General features: G+C 62.4%; 1 protein-coding gene across 10 annotated transcripts in view; it reads left to right on the top strand.

Annotated features, from left to right (window-relative positions):
• The window catches only part of PLEKHG5 (pleckstrin homology and RhoGEF domain containing G5), a 35,350-nt gene that overhangs the window by 6,950 nt on the left and 13,015 nt on the right, over positions 1-15,385 (top strand). For 2 of the 10 annotated variants that reach the window (XM_053920180.2, XM_053920176.2), the window contains exons 1-2: positions 741-850; positions 1,681-1,757. Coding sequence is in view for 7 of the 10 variants with exons in the window: in XM_053920176.2 (XP_053776151.1) it covers positions 847-850; positions 1,681-1,757 (81 nt within the window). In the remaining 3 variants the exon portion in view is untranslated. Of the gene's footprint in view, positions 1-740; positions 851-1,680; positions 1,758-6,918; positions 7,063-10,503; positions 10,785-11,030; positions 11,274-15,385 lie in introns of those variants that run through there. The other 8 variants (XM_053920173.2, XM_024554175.4, XM_053920175.1 and 5 more) reach the window with 6 other exon arrangements.

Here is a 15,385-nt window from a genome sequence, read left to right as displayed (position 1 = left end):
ACAACAAATCGATGTCTCTCTCTCTCTCTCAAATCAATAAATAGTGCTGGCTGGTGTGGCTCAGTGAGCTGAGCCCTGGCCTGCAGACTGAAAGGCCTCCGGTTCGATTCCCAGTCAGGGCACATGCCTGGGTTTTGGGCCAGGTCCCCAGTTGGGGGGGATCTGCGGACAGGCAACCACACATTGATGTTTCTCTCCTTCTCTTTTTCCCTCCTTTCCCCGCTCTCTAAATAAATAAATTAATTAAAAAATCAATAAATAAAAAGTTATTTAAAAAATAAATGGGGGGGCTTTCCTGGGGGCAGGTGGGAGGTGAGGGCGCAGGGAGTTGTCCCCACTTGCATTTCCACGTCGCTGGCACCGTTGGGATCGGGAGACACAGCCAAGTCCTCTAACATGCCTTTATTCCCACTTTCCCGGAGATGGAGAAAATGTCTCCTACCCCATCAAAACAGAGGTGTGGATCTCCATTCGTGGTGGCTGGGGGGCTCTGGGGGTCGGAGGGCGGAGGGACCACGGACTTTGGTCACACCTGCGACGTCCCAGTGGGGGGTCGGGGAGGCGAGCGCCGCACCCCCAGCAGACGCCTCGCTGGGGATGAGGGCAGGGCGGGGCGGGGCGGGGCGCGGGCCTTGGAGGCCGGCCCCCCCGCAGGCGGGGCCACCGCGCGGGTTCCGCCCGCCGCCCACCTGCCCCGCCCCGCCTCCCGCCGCTGAGGGTCTCGCGGCCACGGCGCTCTGGCCTCTCCGCGTGCCCCCGCCCGCCCCTGCCGCCGTCGCGCTCCCCCAGGCCGGCCCGCGGCGTCCGCCGCCTTGCCCGCGTCCCCGGCCGCCCGGCGCCTCCTCCATGGGTGAGTGCGGGGCCCCTGGCCATTCCCCGCTGTGCAGGCCCACCAGCCCCGCCGCCTCCGCGCCAGCTCGGGGAAGGGGCGGGCGGGCAGGGGGCGCCGCGGTGGGTAGCTCGGTCCGCCCCCTCCTCTGGGGAAGGCTTGTCCTAGGTGGTAGGTGGACCCAGGTCTCGGAACCAGGGGATCCAAACTCTGCCCCCATGTTGGGGCCCGCGTCAGCAGCACCCCTCCCCCTGGCCCTGCAAGCTGGCTGGGGCGGGCAGCCTCTCTGTCCCTTCACTGCCCCCTCCGCTGTTGCACCCCAGCCCCTCGGAAAAGAGGCGGCTAGGAGGGGGCCGGATTCTGGGTCAGAGATGGACAGCGGGTAAGGGGGGCCACCTGGGCCTCTGAAGGGCGTCCATACAGAGTGCTGTGGAGGGCAGGGGCAGGAAGGGATCCTGGACCTTGAGAGCCCCCTGTCCCCCAGCAGCCCTGCAGGATCCCCCAGGAAGTCAGGGGCCCCACAAGGTCCCTGAGCCACCCCCCCATACTTATGGGACAGAGGGAGGGAGCAGTGTATTTCCAAAGCCATTTCTCCCCGCAGAATCTGGACAGTTTCCCTGGGGAGCAGCAACAAGAACAGGGCTCTGCACACAGATTCCCGTGCAGATAAGTTGGCATTTAAAAGAGAAAGGGACACTGACCTCCTTTGAAGGGACGTTTGAGGAGGCAGCTCCACCCATCCTCTGGTGGGGAGGCTACTGGGGCCCTGGGAGAGCCTGGGTGCCCCTGTCTGGGGCGCACCCTTCCCTGGGCCCCACCCGCTTGATAACCTTCTGCTGTCTCCCCCGCAGACACCAGGAGCCTGGCAGAGGAGAAGGGCCTGCGCTGTCAGAACCCCGGCTGCATGGACAAGGGGCGAGCAGCCAAGGTAGGGAGCCGGAGGGCCTGGGGGCTGCTGGGAGCAGAGCGGACAGGGCTCTAATCGTCTTTTCTGCTTGGGCACGGACATCCATGGGGCCCCAGGAACAGTGCAGCTGGCTCAGCCACAGTGCCGTCCGGGTTCACGGGTGACTAGGGACACTGGGTGGCTGGCTCTGGAGCAGTGGAGTGGGAGGACTGCAAAAGCAGGGGCAGCAGCGACAGGGGTGCCCCAAAGCCCTTTTCTGCACTGCAGCCCCGAGGCGACAGGAGCTGTGGCCCCACGTCACGGGTGAGGAAACTGAGGGTCTGCAGGGGGAAGGGCCTCCCCCTTCTCTGTCCAGCTGGCCACTCTTCTGGCCTGGGCATGGGTCAGGAACACTGTGGAACTTTGTGACAGTGACTGTGGCCCTGGGGCTGACGAACTGGCCCCAGAGCGCCAGGGCGCGGGAGCTGGGGAGGAGGCAGAACCAGAGGGATAATGGTGGGTAGGATGCAGCGCTGCTGCTTGTGACGTGCTGGGCATTGTGCCACACGCTTTCTGTGCCTCGTGCGGCTTTTGTGGGAGCTCTGCTGGGCAGACGTCACGGCCCCGTTTTCCTGCTGAAGATACCTGGCTTCCAAGAGGCCCTGTGACGTGGCTGAGACCTTGCAGCTCCAGAAAGGCCAAGCCAGCGATCGAACCCCTCCCAGCCCCCATTCGAGTGACAGTAGTAATAACAGCCACAAGTTACTGTGTCTCAGGCTCTGAGGACTCAGTGTCACTTCCTTCAGGCCTTCCGAGCTTTGTCCTGTCATTATGCCCCTTTACAGATGGGGAAACTGAGGCTCGGAGAGGTAGTGGCTCTCCCAGGGGACACATTGCTAGGATGTGGTAGAGCTGAGATTTGAATCCAGAGCCCAGATCTGGGTAATGTCAGAGCCCGTGTCCCTCACCACTGTGTAGCTCGGCTCTGCCAGCTGCAGGTTAGAATATGCCACCCCCTCCTCCCAGACCCCCCTACCACCGTTCTCCACCCAGACACACAAGCATACGTTCTGCACAGGAAGACCACGTTTAGAAGGAATAGTCAGAGGAACCTGAAGGGCTGTTCTGGGGGCGGGGAGAGGAGGGGGAGGCTTCCAGTTGCCGTGGTCACCAGGCAAGGGGGTGGTGTCTGTGATTCAGACACAATCTGCTGGCACTGATGGTGCCTGGCAATGGGGCTTTGGTGTTAGCTGGTTGCCTCTCCCCCAGATGGGGGCTCCTGGCAACAGGTTGGCCCCATTACCCCCACTGCACAACCCACCATGGGCCTGCACAGCCTGTGGGCGGCTGCTTCTGGGGCAGGTCCTCAAGCCTCTGGGGCAGAAGTGGGGGCGGGAGGGTCCAGACTGTGCAGAGGTGAGGCCTGTAGATGAGAGCTGGTTTCGGAGCAAGCGTGGGTCCTCTGTAGTCCGCAGGTCCTAGTTGCAGCTCAGCCCTGGCCTGCCTGAAACTCGGCAGTGCCGACAGCAGCATCAGCAGCTAGGGGGTTGCCGGGCCCCCATGGGGAGACCCCAAGCCCTGTCACTGGTGGGACCCACTTTGGGACAAATGGAGCAGACTTACTTCAGGGACCTGAGTGATCAGAGGGAGGAGTGCTAGTCGGGGAGGACATCTGGAGGCGGCGGCCTCTAGTGGAAGTAAAGCCACCGCAAGGCCAGCAGGAAGGGGGAGTTGCCACAGGCAGGAGGGCAGAGGCAGGTCTTGCCAAGGAAAGAGGTGGCTGCAGGAGAGGGTGAGAAGAGGTGAGAGGACCCCCAGCATGGTGGTGATGATAAGCAACGCTGGCCGAGCCCATTTATGTGCCCGGTGGGGCGTTAGGCCCTCACCGAACCCTTGTGAGATTCTCCGGGGCAGAGCACCGTAGTTACTCCCACGTGACCTGGGAGGAGCCGAGGCTCACAGAGGTGGAAGGACTTGCCCACACCGCGCAGCTGGACTGGCAGAGCTTGGTCTGGAGTGAGGGCAAGAGCCTGGCTCTTCGTCTCCAGCCGCTCTAGGAACAGCTAGCAGGACACAGGAGCTTTCCGAAAGGGATGACATCACTCAGGCACCGGATCAGCTTCAAGCCTCTGCCATGGCAGGCCCAGTCCTGACCCTGGAGGTGTCCAGGAAACAAAGTTCCCGCCTCCAGGAGCTGACATCCTCATCCCGTTGGGAAGAGGAGGGAAGTGAGGACTGGGCTGTGCCACGCTGGCCCCCAGGCTGCCCTGGGGACAGGGCCATCTTTCAACAGGGCTGGACCCTTCTGCTCCCGGGCCCACCCTGGAGGTTTTGTTTGAATCACTCCTGGGTGCTGAGGCTTCTTAGATGAATCAGCTGCCCCACCCCTACTTCCTTCCCCTGGAGTTCAATCTGGGGGCAGGGAGTAACCAGGATGGGCTTCCCAGAGGAGGCTGCTGGCATCCTGAGGAATGAGGAGGCGCTGAGATGGAGGAGAGCTGAGTGAGCAGGGAGTGATGTTGGGGCTGTAAGGATTGAGCATGGCCTGGGGGGTGGGGAGAGAGAGGCAAAGCTGGATGCAGAGCACCCTGACCTCAGGCGAGGAGTCTGCGCCATCTGCCTGGGACAGCAGTCCCCAACCGTTTTGGCACCAGGGATCAGTTTTCTGGAAGACAATTTTTCCACTGGGGGGACGGTGGCAGGGGTAGACAGGGGCAGGGCTCAGGCGGTAATGCCAGTGAAGCTTTGCTCGCTCACCTCCTGCTGTGCGGCCCGTTCCTAACAGGCCACGGACCTGTATGGGTCCATGTTGGGGACTGCGGGCCTAGGAGACCCCAGGATGAAGATGCGTAGAGTAGCCCACACCTGTGAGCTCCAGGGTCAAAGCCCACCCATTTCCAGCTGCATGACCTCGGGCAGGTCACCGCACCTTGCTGAGCCTCAGTTTCCAGGTGAGGTGCGGTGAGGATTGAGGGGGTTTGCGTCTGTAGTGCTTGGCACAGAGGGTGGTGTGCTGCAGCCATGTACTCATCCACCACAGGGAGAGAGAGAAGCCCCCAGGCTTCGGACAAACCTTCCTTCCCCTCCCTGAGATCTGAGGCCACCCAGGGTTCCATCCCAGACCCCAGCCAACCCCGCCCAGCAGACCCGTTGTTCGGGTACATCTGTCCTGTCCCCTGGGCAAGTGGAGCTCTCAGAGTCTGTGGAGAGATGAGGGAGGGTCACTTCCTCCCTCCTGGGGGGCCAGTGATGATGTGATGGGTGTTCCCGCTCTCCTGCAAGGGGACCACCAGCCGGACAGGGTCTGGGCCCTCTTGAGCTGGGCTCTTTGGCCCAAGTCTGTGGAAGGCACCCCAGGTCACAGGAGACATGGATGAGGACGGACACTAGCCTTAGAGACATTGGACTACCTCATGTGAGGGGACAGAGGGTTTGGGGGTACTCATCCTGGAGATGGACCCCTCCGGGCCTCATCCTCAAACACAGGTAATGGTTTAGCCGCCACCAATTACTCAGTGCCTACTGTATACCATGCCAGGCTTCACCACAGGGACCTCAGCCAGTCCTTGCACCCCCACGTGGCAGTGGGGACGGCTGCCTCTCCATTTAGGAGACAGCCACTGAGAAGCAGGGAGGTGAAGTGACTAGCCAGGGCAAGTCAGGTCAGGTCTGTCTGCCCCCTGGAGGAGCTGTCAGGAGGAGAGGCCCCTGGCAGAGAGATGAGTGTGGGTTTAGGGTAGGCAACAGTTTGCAACAACTAAAGCCATTCCCTGATGTGTGTAGGTAGTGAGCACCCCATGCCTAGAAGTATTCAAGCAAAGAGAGTGGAAGTGGGAAGTTTGCTGACTTCAGAGTTCCCTCCCAGCTTAACAATGGGCTGTGAGGTGGCAGGGATGAGGGTATATGTGTATGTCAAGGGGAGGGGTGGCCCGATGAAGCCCAGCGGACACGTGGACGCGAGGCAGAGGAAGGGGTGGATCTGAGGTCCCTGTGGAGGAAGAATGGGCCGGATGTAGTGAATAATGGGACAGGGAGTCACCAACTCTCCTGGGCAGTGCTCCTGGGGGTAAGAGGTAGGAGGCCAGGGTGCTCTTGAGAATGGCCAGGTGCTGGGGTTCTCTGGACATAACCGGTCCTTTTAGGTGCTGGCCAGCTGTAGAGAGGTGGCCGTCCAGTCTGCACCTGGAGAGAGCGGCAGGACCAGAGAAGCAAATGGAGCTCCTGGGCTTTGGCTAAATAATTTTGAAGGGGGAGGGGGGAGAGGTGAAGGCCTGGGGCACGCGGCTGGCGGGAGAGGCAGAGACAGATGGCCCAGTACATGTGACCTGGCTGAGAGAAGTAGCTCTGGTGTGGATCCAGCCCCAAGGGGGGAAGCACCTGCCAGGAGGGGGCTGCAGGCTTGTTGAGGGGCCTGAGGGCGTGGTCTCTGATTGGGAAAGTGCAGGTGGGCCTGAACTGAGGCTCCCTGGGTCCCTGGTCCAAGATCTGCCCCAGGGTGGCGGAGGTCACTGCACCCACCTCAAGGGAAGGGAGAGGCGTGTGTGGAGCAAAGGTGCCTGCCGCCTCAGCGGTGCCCCTGTATCCCCATGCACTCCCTGCACCCCCAGTTCCTAGGGGAGAGGGAAGCTGGGAACCACCAAAGGGCGGGCTGGCCCCTTTTCCAGCCATGCCATGCATGAGCCAGGAAAAAAGAGGGGGACGCAGAGACAGGCAGGCGGGTTTCTCAGGCGCCACAGAGGCGCGGTTCAGAATCCAGCCCTTTATAGTGGAGAGGAAGCGAGCCTGGCTTGGGGCGATTCCCAGGGCGGGCTCGGCCTGCGGGTCCCTCCGCCTGGAGCCGCGGGGCCCTTTTTCCCGGCCAGGGCAGCCTCCTGCCGCCGGGCCTCCCTGAGGACTGGAGAGCTTCTCTGTCTTTAAGCCCAGGTTATAAACCAGGGACTTTAAACTTTCTGGAGAACTGTAAAGGGCCAGCCCCCTCGGGGTCAGTGACAACAGCCTTGCCCCCTCTCCCCGCAGCCCGGACCCTAGATTGCACCCGCCACCGCCCCCGCCCTGGGCGCCGGCTGGGCTCCCTGCCACCGCTGGGCTGCCCTGTCGGCCGCCGGGCCCTTCCCGGGATGCCGGCGCTCCCCCCCCATCCGAGCCGGGCACGCCAATGGTACGTCCCGGCCCGCCCAGGTGGTAGCGCCCGCGCCAGCCTACCGTAATTCCCCAACGCCGGGCGCCCGAGGATCGACAGAGCCCGCCCCATCCCGCGGCTCCGGGCCCCCTAGCCCTACGCGCCCCCCGGGAACTGGACAGTCTTGGCCCGAGTTCCATCTACAGGGGAAGAGACCTATGTCCCTAGGTGAGTCTCACTGGGAAGCTGGGGTCCGGACAAGGTGGGTCCGTGCGCCAAGGCTCCCCCTAAATTAATGGATAGAACCCGGAGTGGAAAGTCCCGCGGAGTCCCAGGCCCGCAGGTGGGTAGGATGGGCGCCACTGGTTCTACTTCTGAGGGTGGAACGGGCCCAAGCGCCTGCCCCTGCCCCCACGATTCTAGGGGGTCATCGGCCCCGAGATAGGACCATAAAGAGCCTATGGAGCCCCAGCCCGGGTGTGAGTTTTGTTGCCTGGACGCCGGGCGTTTGGGAGGCTCTGCGACCCTGCCTCATTTGGGCCGCTGAGTTTGGTCCCAGGCAGAAAGTCCTCTAGAGGCCGGCAGGGGGCGAGAGTGCGCCTGCGGCAATGGGGTGGCTGGGGGCAGATGGGAGAGGAGGGAGGGAGTGCAGATGAACTCAGAAGAGGCCCTACCAGCCTGGATCAAGGCAGGAAAACGGAGGCCAGGAGTTCCTGGGCCCTGCAGATTCCCCAGTAACTTTCCCTAGGCTTGGGGGGCTCCAGGCGGATTTTATTGTTCCTCTGCGTCTTGGCCAGGGTCCAGGCACACATTTGGACCCCAAACCATCCCTGGACAGAAAATCCCAGAGAACTGGCCAGTGCCCTCTTTGCACAGATGGGTAGAGGCAGGGTGTGGTGGGCCCCAGGTGCCCGTCTTCAGCAGCCCCGGCACTTGCCCTCGCCCCCTTCCCTCCCAAGGAGCCTTCTCTCTGGTGCTGGAGAAAGGTGCCAGGAGAAGGCACTGGCTGCGATGCTAGGGTCCTGGGCTCCAGGGTCAGGCACCTATGTGCGGAGACAGGGCAGGGGACCAGGGCCACTGCCTCTCTCCCTAGCACTGGGTCCTGGCCAGACTGCTCTCAGGGGAGGAAGGGGCCTCACTGGCTTCTGGGGCCTGTGTAGTGGACCTGGCCGGTGGACAGGTTCTTTGCACCCCTAAGCCTCTGCCCAGCTCAGGGCAGGGCCTTAGGGCAGGCTCTGCCTGGAGGTGGGCCCCGGAGCCCAGGGGACAAGGGGTGAGGCCCAGGTTGAGGGGAAGGGAAGAGCTGGGTAGGCCGCTGGGAGTGAGGCGAGCAGCCTGGCAGAACTGGCCCAGCCCTGGCTGACCTGCCCACGCATGCAGCCTCCACCCCTGGATTTCCAAGGTGCCAGATGGGGCCCTGGGGCTGGTTGTCTCCCAGGGGAGTGTAGCCCAGGTAGGAGCCCTTAGGCAGGGGTATCCCTCTAGCCAGGGAGCCCCAACTCCTGGTTCCAGGCTCATCTTTTGGGGGCAGAGCACAGAGCTGACCCCAGCTTGCTTCATACCTGCAGTTTCTCCAGGGCAGAGACTCCCTCTCCCACAGCAGACCAGGAGGGGGCCCCAACCATTGTGGGGGTGGGGATGCCCACAGGCCTCTCTCTCTTTCTCTGGGGCTGTGGAGCTGGTGCTAGGGGGGAGTGGGAGGGGACTCCATTATTCATCAGCCCCAGCATCTGGTTCCTGGGTATCAGTTTCAACAAGCCGGTCCTGACTCATGAGCCTGGAGCTGGGGCTGGGCTGGGGAGGGCCCCCCTCCCCAGAGAGTCAGAGGCTGGGACCTCTTGGGCCTGCTGTGGGCATGGACTATTTCAGCTCTGTCTCCTAGAGGGGAGGTGGGAACCAGGAATTTGCGGGGGGCTCCTCCCTCTCCTGGTGCAGGGTGGGGGCCTCCTGCCCTCCCCAGCTCCGTAGGCTTCTGCACCCTGCACTCCTGGCCCTGGGGCCCTGACCCTCTGGGAGGAGCCCCTACCCTGACTGGGGAACCAAGCAGGAGCGTGGCTCAGAGGTGGCCAGGGCCTGCTCACTCACAGGCCCAGCCCTGGTGGTCTCCCTTTGGTCTGACCTGATTGCCCCAGGCCAGTGCGTTCCCCTACGCTGGCTTTGGAATCTGCCTTGTTCCCACGGGGACCTCAAGGCACTGCTGCCCCAGCCACCACTTAGCCGTGCCTGAGACACAAAGCCCAGGTGTTCATTTAGCCACGTACTAGCTGGTGGCTCTGGGGCAAGCCGCTGAACCTCTCCAAGCCTCCGTTTCTTGGCCTGTTCAATGGGGATTATAACAGTGTCTTCCCCCTTGGATCTTGGAGGAGAGTGAACAAGATGTGCTGCCCCAAACTCCTGGCACAGGCCTGGCACTTGGGACGGCTGGGCTGTCCGCCTGTGGGATAGTAGCAGAGGCAGGACCACCCGGATCTGATGCGGAAACCGACCTGCCTCAGCCAGCAGGCGGGAGGTCATGGATGCCAGAAGGAAGGAGAGAGCCTGTGGTCAGGCATGGGGGAAGGCCCTGTTGACCATTGGCCACAGGAAGGGACATCCTGGCTGAGATCTTCCCTGCCCCAATGGCCTCCTCTGGCATGAAGACCCCTCCTCTGCCGTCTTCATCCAGTCACCACCCAGCCTGCACTGGGCACCTCCTGGGTGCCAGGACTGTTGAAGTGTTGCGGGTGCGGTGTGGGCCAGACAGCCAAGGCCCCTGGACTCCGGGGAGGGCATTCTAGCAGGAAAAGTGATTGCCGAGAAGCGACCAAAGATGTAAAATAACTTCAGGTGGTGATAAATACTTAGGAGGGAAGAATTCCATTTCAGAGATTTCAGAGGGAGAGGGTGAGGGGCTATTTATTTTGAGAGGGGGGTGAAGGCCTCCCTGGGGAGGCAGCATTGAAGTTGGGGCACAGTGCCAGCCATTGGAGAATCAGGGCCCACGGTGTTCCAGACAGAGGGGTCTGAGCCGGAGGTGCAGGCACTGAGCTGGGTGAGCGGCAGGGAGGAAGGAGGCCAGTGCTTCCGACCACTGGGTGGGACTCACTGTGCGGGACTCACTCGCCAGGCCGTGGCGGGGGGGGGGGGGGGGGGGGGGGGGGGGGGGCGGGTAGGAGCCAGGCTGTATAGGGATTTTATTCCAAGCCATTGGAGAAGTTTAAGGGAGCGAGGGTGGGGGTCCTGTGATTGGGCTTTACTTTCCCAAAGGTCTGCCTGTGGTGTGGACAGTGAAGGAGTCAGGTGCTGGGGGTGGAGGCAGAGCGTGGAACCCCCCAGCCCCTGGGGAGCTGCTGTCTTCCTCAGGGCCACCGTCAGGGACGACCCCCTTCTCACCCTCCTTCCCAGGGGACCACACTGAGGAGGTGGGCAGGCGGGTGACAGCATAGTCCCCTCACCCCATGGGTGCTGAGGAGTGTCCCCAGGAGGCCGTTCTAGTACCCCGGAGTCAGAAACCTAGATTCCGGTCCTGCCTGTGGACTCTTATGTCACTTTATCCCCCACACGATGGGGCTGTAGCTTTGCACGCTGCTACAGTGGGGACCCCAGCATCACACCCCACCCCGGTGGGCCGCCTCTGGGCCCCGAATAGCGCCCCCTGGCGGTGGGGCGTGCGGACGCACCCAGCGGGAGCAGCTGGGACCTCGGGAAAGCCGAGTCGGGCTGGGGGGTTTTCCGGACCCGTCTCACCCTACTCCTGGGGCTCCCAAAGGAATACCTTCCCCGCCCTTTCAGCCCAGCGCCTCCACCTGTGGTTACCCGGTTCTCCGCTCCTCCGCCTTGGGCGCTGGCCTGGGTCCGAGGAGCAGGGTCCGCGCCCCAGGCTGCGAGGCAGTGTCTCTGGGCTTTGCGCTGCCGCTAGATGACCCGCGGGAGGCCCTCCGAGCGCCGGATGTGTGGCTGGGCAGTCGGAGGTCAGAACTGAGAGGGGTGTCCCGGGTTGGACGGGGAGCGGGGTCTGAGCACCGAGGGGGACTGTGTCCCTGTCCCCTCTGGTGCTGCAAGCATTCAGGAGCTCCCCCGGAGGAACAAGTTCAAGAGGGGCACTTGGTGCCGGGGTCAGGGCTGGGGGTCAGCGCAGAGGCCCGGGCTGGCGGAGGCGGGGCCGGGACCCCGCGGGTGGGGCGGATGTTCCTGGCCTCCCCTTTGTCCGCCATCCACCCCTCTCCGTCCCCGCCGGGGTCCCAGGCTCGGCGGGGGCGGGCGCGGCCGCACAATGGCAGGAAGCGGGGCTCCGCGCTTTGTCCGGCGGGCGGCGCAAACCGCCGCTTCCTCCGGCCGCCATGGGGACGGGTCCTGGCGTCTCCGGGCACCGCGCGGCCTCCAGACCCAGCCCTGGGGTGCCCTCCCGGGACTTGGCGCCCTACTGGGCGGGGGGCCACGCCCACGACCAGGAAGGCCAGGTACGGGGCGCAGGGAGTTGGGGTCAGGGATGGGGCACGTCTCTAGGGCGGGATGGGGCACACGGTGTCCGAGCCCCCGACCCGGGCGCACACTGGGGGACTGGGGCCCTGAGATGGGTGTCGCCACCCCGCCACCGAGGGGCCCAGGCGGCAGAAGTGGGCCGCTCACCCTGGTCTTTTGTGTCTGGGGCTGCCTCCGGACACACCTGTGGGCCTCAGGCCCGGCTCAGGGCCAACCCTCCCCCTTTCCTTCCTGGGCCCAGGCCCTGCTACATCGCTCCTGCTCCTGCCTCTGGTCCCCGCCCTTGGGTGAGGGGGGAAGCCACTTCCGGTGCCCCAATCCTATGGGGCAAGGCCCTGACCGTGCTTCCCAAGGGACCTCCTCTGTGTTTGTAAAGTTCCAGTCCATTCGCCGCCTTTTGGGCCGCAGTGTGAACTGGCTGCACCATCCTGTGGGCTCTCCATTCTCTGGGTTTAATCCGGGTGCTTTGGTTCCTGGACCCCCGCGGCCCCTCCCCCACTGCCCTCAGGGTGGGAGTGGCGGGCAGCAGGGAGGCGGGCAGTAGGCATCTGGGTCTGAGAAAGGGGAAGGGGTTGCCTCACTTCGGTTCCGGGAGGCCCCCTGCCTGGGGAGCGAGCTGTAGCAGACCCTGCGGTTTGGCCATGGAGATGGGAGAAGAGGTGGGGGAACAGACGATGCAAGGGGGCTGTGCCCACCCAGTGGGGCTCGTGGTTCTCCCTGGGGGTTCCGGCAACTTCAGCCTCACCCAGACCTGCTGGATTGAGTGAGGATCCTGGGCCTGAGCCTAGGGGCTGCCGGGAGGATAGAGGCAGAGGGGGGGTTGCCGGCCGCCGGGCTCCATCATCATTAGTGGTAGCAGTAGAGTCAGTGGTAGCAGGGGTGGTCATGGGCGGTGGAGGCGGCACCGGAGCCCACCACAGTGCTGGGAAGTGGCTTCCTGCGTCTACCCCAGGAGCCCGGCGCCTCCATAGGGCGGGTACACAATAGGTGATCAGTAAATATTGGATGAATTCTGAATCCGCCACAAGGAGTGAAGCTTTGTGTAAAATCTGCCATCTCTTTATCGGATTGATATTTTTATGAGATTGTGGCACAGAATCGGGGACTTGGACTGCAAGGATCCCAGAGACCCTCCACAGGACCCCTGCCACCTGGTGTGGCTGTTGCCATGTCACCCCTATCCGTCCGCAGTGAGGCCAGGGCCTGGGTGGCTGCAGAGCTGGCTGATTGCGGGGCTGCTGGGAAGAAGAGCTGATGAGGGGCAGGGGTCTTCCCCAGATTCATTGTCAAGAGAAGGTGCTTCCGCCTGGGGGCTGGGGGGTCCAAGAACCTGCAGAGAAAGACCCTCTGTCCGTGTGCACCTGGGAACCTCAAGGTGGGGCCAGGTAGAGTTGAGGCTGAAGACAGCAGTTTTCATGCTTTCTTTTTATTTATTTTTAGAGAGGGGAAGGGAGGGAGAAAGAGAGAGAGAAACATCCATCAGTTGCCTCCTGTACACGCCTGGACAAGGGACCCAACCCACAACCCAGGCATGTGCCCTGACTGGGAATTGAACCGGCGACCCTTTGATTCGCAGGTTGGCACTCAATCCACTGAGCCTCACCAGCCAGGGCTCACGTTTTCTTTAGATGAAGTAGACAGAACTAGCTGCTTTGGCTGAAGGGAGACCCTCAGCCCTATCTCGAAGCCCCAGAACACCGTTGAAGACCACTGGAGAAGGCGGGGGGTGGGGCATCTGGCGCTCAGGCTGCCATGGGGAGTCTGGGCCATCATGTCTACAGCTTCCCGTCCAGGGCTCAGTCCCCTGAGAGCAAGTGTCCCCCTCAGCCTGCCACTTTTCTGTTCAACAGAGGAGTGCAGGGGCTCAGGAGCCAAACTACCACTGATTTCCTATTGTCTCCACAGCCCAGGGCCAACCAGACCCGCCTCCCCCACTGGGTGCTCTGTTCCCAGGCCCCCAAGACATGGCGTGAATATGGTGGAAATCTGCCATCTAGAGCTATACACGCTGGGCTCAGTCCTGGCTCCACTGGCTGTGTGACCTTAGACAAGCTACTTAACCTCTCTGAGCTTTGCTGTCCTCTTCTGTAAAACAGGGGCAATCAGAATCCCTGCTTCCTGAAGTGAGGAGTCAGTCCCTAGTGCAGCCCTGGGCACACAGGTGACCACATCATACGTGTGGATCAGACCTTTTCGCCGCTTCCTGCCTTCGGCCACGTCCCCTATTGTCCAGGCTGACCTCACCCTGTCATCTTGAAAATTTCTGATCGAGGTCTCCCCGGCCAAACACTCTTCAGCGGTCCTCCATTGCTGACAATAAAAAAGTGTTTGTTGAGTGGGCAGGACTGCAGGTAGGGCAGCGCGTGGGATCCTTGCAGGGCGGACAGGGTGTGGAGGCGACCGTGTGAAACACGCAGGTGTTGGATGGTGGGAGCGCCACGGAGAGGGAGGGGTGGGAGGAGCTGAAAGGTTAGAAGGGCGAGAAGTCAGGCAACTTTGGGGTAGAGACCTGCAGGGTGGGAGGCAGCCCGTCCTTCAGGCGGGGCTGTGCCTGACAAGGTGGAGGACCAGAGTGAGCCGGGATGGGCGGGCAGCACGGGGCCCAGCAAGTCTGCATGCTCCAGTGACAGGGAAGCCTCTGCAGGCTCCGAGTGGGCACCTGTGCCTCCTGTTTGAACAGGGTCCACTCTGGTCTCACGGAGAGCAAACTGGAGGGTGGGGTAGAAACAGGGAGCCGGTGAGGAGACCGTTGTTGAAATCCAGCAGAGGTGGGGGGGCAGTGCCGGCGGGAGAACGCGGCTCAGCCTGGTTGAGGCTACAGATAGTACAGGTGGGGAATTTGGGGACCGACTGGGCGGGGGTGTAACGGAAAGATGGGAAGTGACCCCAGGGTTTTTGTCCTGATGTTTGAGTTTCCCAGGGCTGCCGGCACAAACTGACTCCAGCTGGGCGGCTTTGGAGCGGAGGTTTATCCTCACAGCTCTGGGGGCCAGTGCCGGCCTCTTCCCGCTCCTCCAGGCCCCAGGGCTCCTTGGCTTGCAGATGCGTCACTCCCTTTTCCCCATGTCTCCATGTCTCTGCCTCTTCATATGCGGCCACTAGTCATGTGGTTACTCCACAGTCTCTGTGATTACAGACTCCGGTGCGATCTCATCTTCACTAATGACCTCTGCCAGACCCTATTTCCAGACAAGGTCACATGCTGAGGTTTTGGGAGTTAGGACTGAACCTGTCTTTGTGCGGGACACACGCAACCCCTAACACATACCCAGGAGGCCCTGGGATGATGGAGCTGGTTGGAGATGCCTGGAGAAGCTGGGAGTCCACGTGCGGATGTTTTACGTTTGGGATGCTCATTGGAATCTGGGGGAGGAGGCAGGAGGTCAGTCTGGTCTTTGGGTGGAGGGGCTGCCTGGAGATTTAACTCTGGGAGCCCTCAGCACGTGGAAGGTGTTCCCAGTCCTGAGACCAGCCGAGTCACGGGAGGGTGAGTGTGGAAGTTGAGAGGCGGGCCCACAGAGCGTGGGTCCTGGGGACAGAGAGACCACCGATGGCAGGTGCCGGGTCCTGTGGGAACAGACAGTGGACTTAGATGCGGGGAGGCCACGGGGGCCTGAGAAGAGTGAGTTTGGTGTGCCAGGTGGGGGCACAGGCTTGAGGAAGAGGGTCCGAGAGAGGTTGGGAGAGCTGGAAATTGCCCAGGCCAGGCGTCGCGGTGACAGCCTGCCCAGGCAGGAGCCTGGAATGAATGCTGCTGCCCCAGAGCGTGGGACTGCCGGGGTACAGGACTGCTCGGCGTGCCCCCCCACGGATGACTTACTCATTACACAGAGCAAAGGGGGTTTTGCAAAGGACGGCAAGGTCCTCAAGTGACCTGCCATTGTGCGCGCACAGAAGTCACACAGCTCTCTGTGTCCCTGCCCAGAGGCTCAGCCCACCATGCCTGCGGTCTTCCAGACAAGTCCACCTGGAAGGGCTTTCTGCCAGACCACTGGCTTGGACACGTCAAAACTCTCAGTGTCACAGAAGACCAAAAAAAAGTATCAGGGCATTTATCCTTAAAGGAATACCCAGACACAGCCAAATGCGG

Source organism: Desmodus rotundus, chromosome 3, assembly GCF_022682495.2.
Source record: "Desmodus rotundus isolate HL8 chromosome 3, HLdesRot8A.1, whole genome shotgun sequence".
In the NCBI taxonomy this organism is placed as follows: domain Eukaryota; kingdom Metazoa; phylum Chordata; class Mammalia; order Chiroptera; family Phyllostomidae; genus Desmodus; species Desmodus rotundus.
The sequence above is the reverse complement of the archived record's forward strand: the minus strand, read 5'-3'. Positions and strand labels throughout refer to the sequence as shown.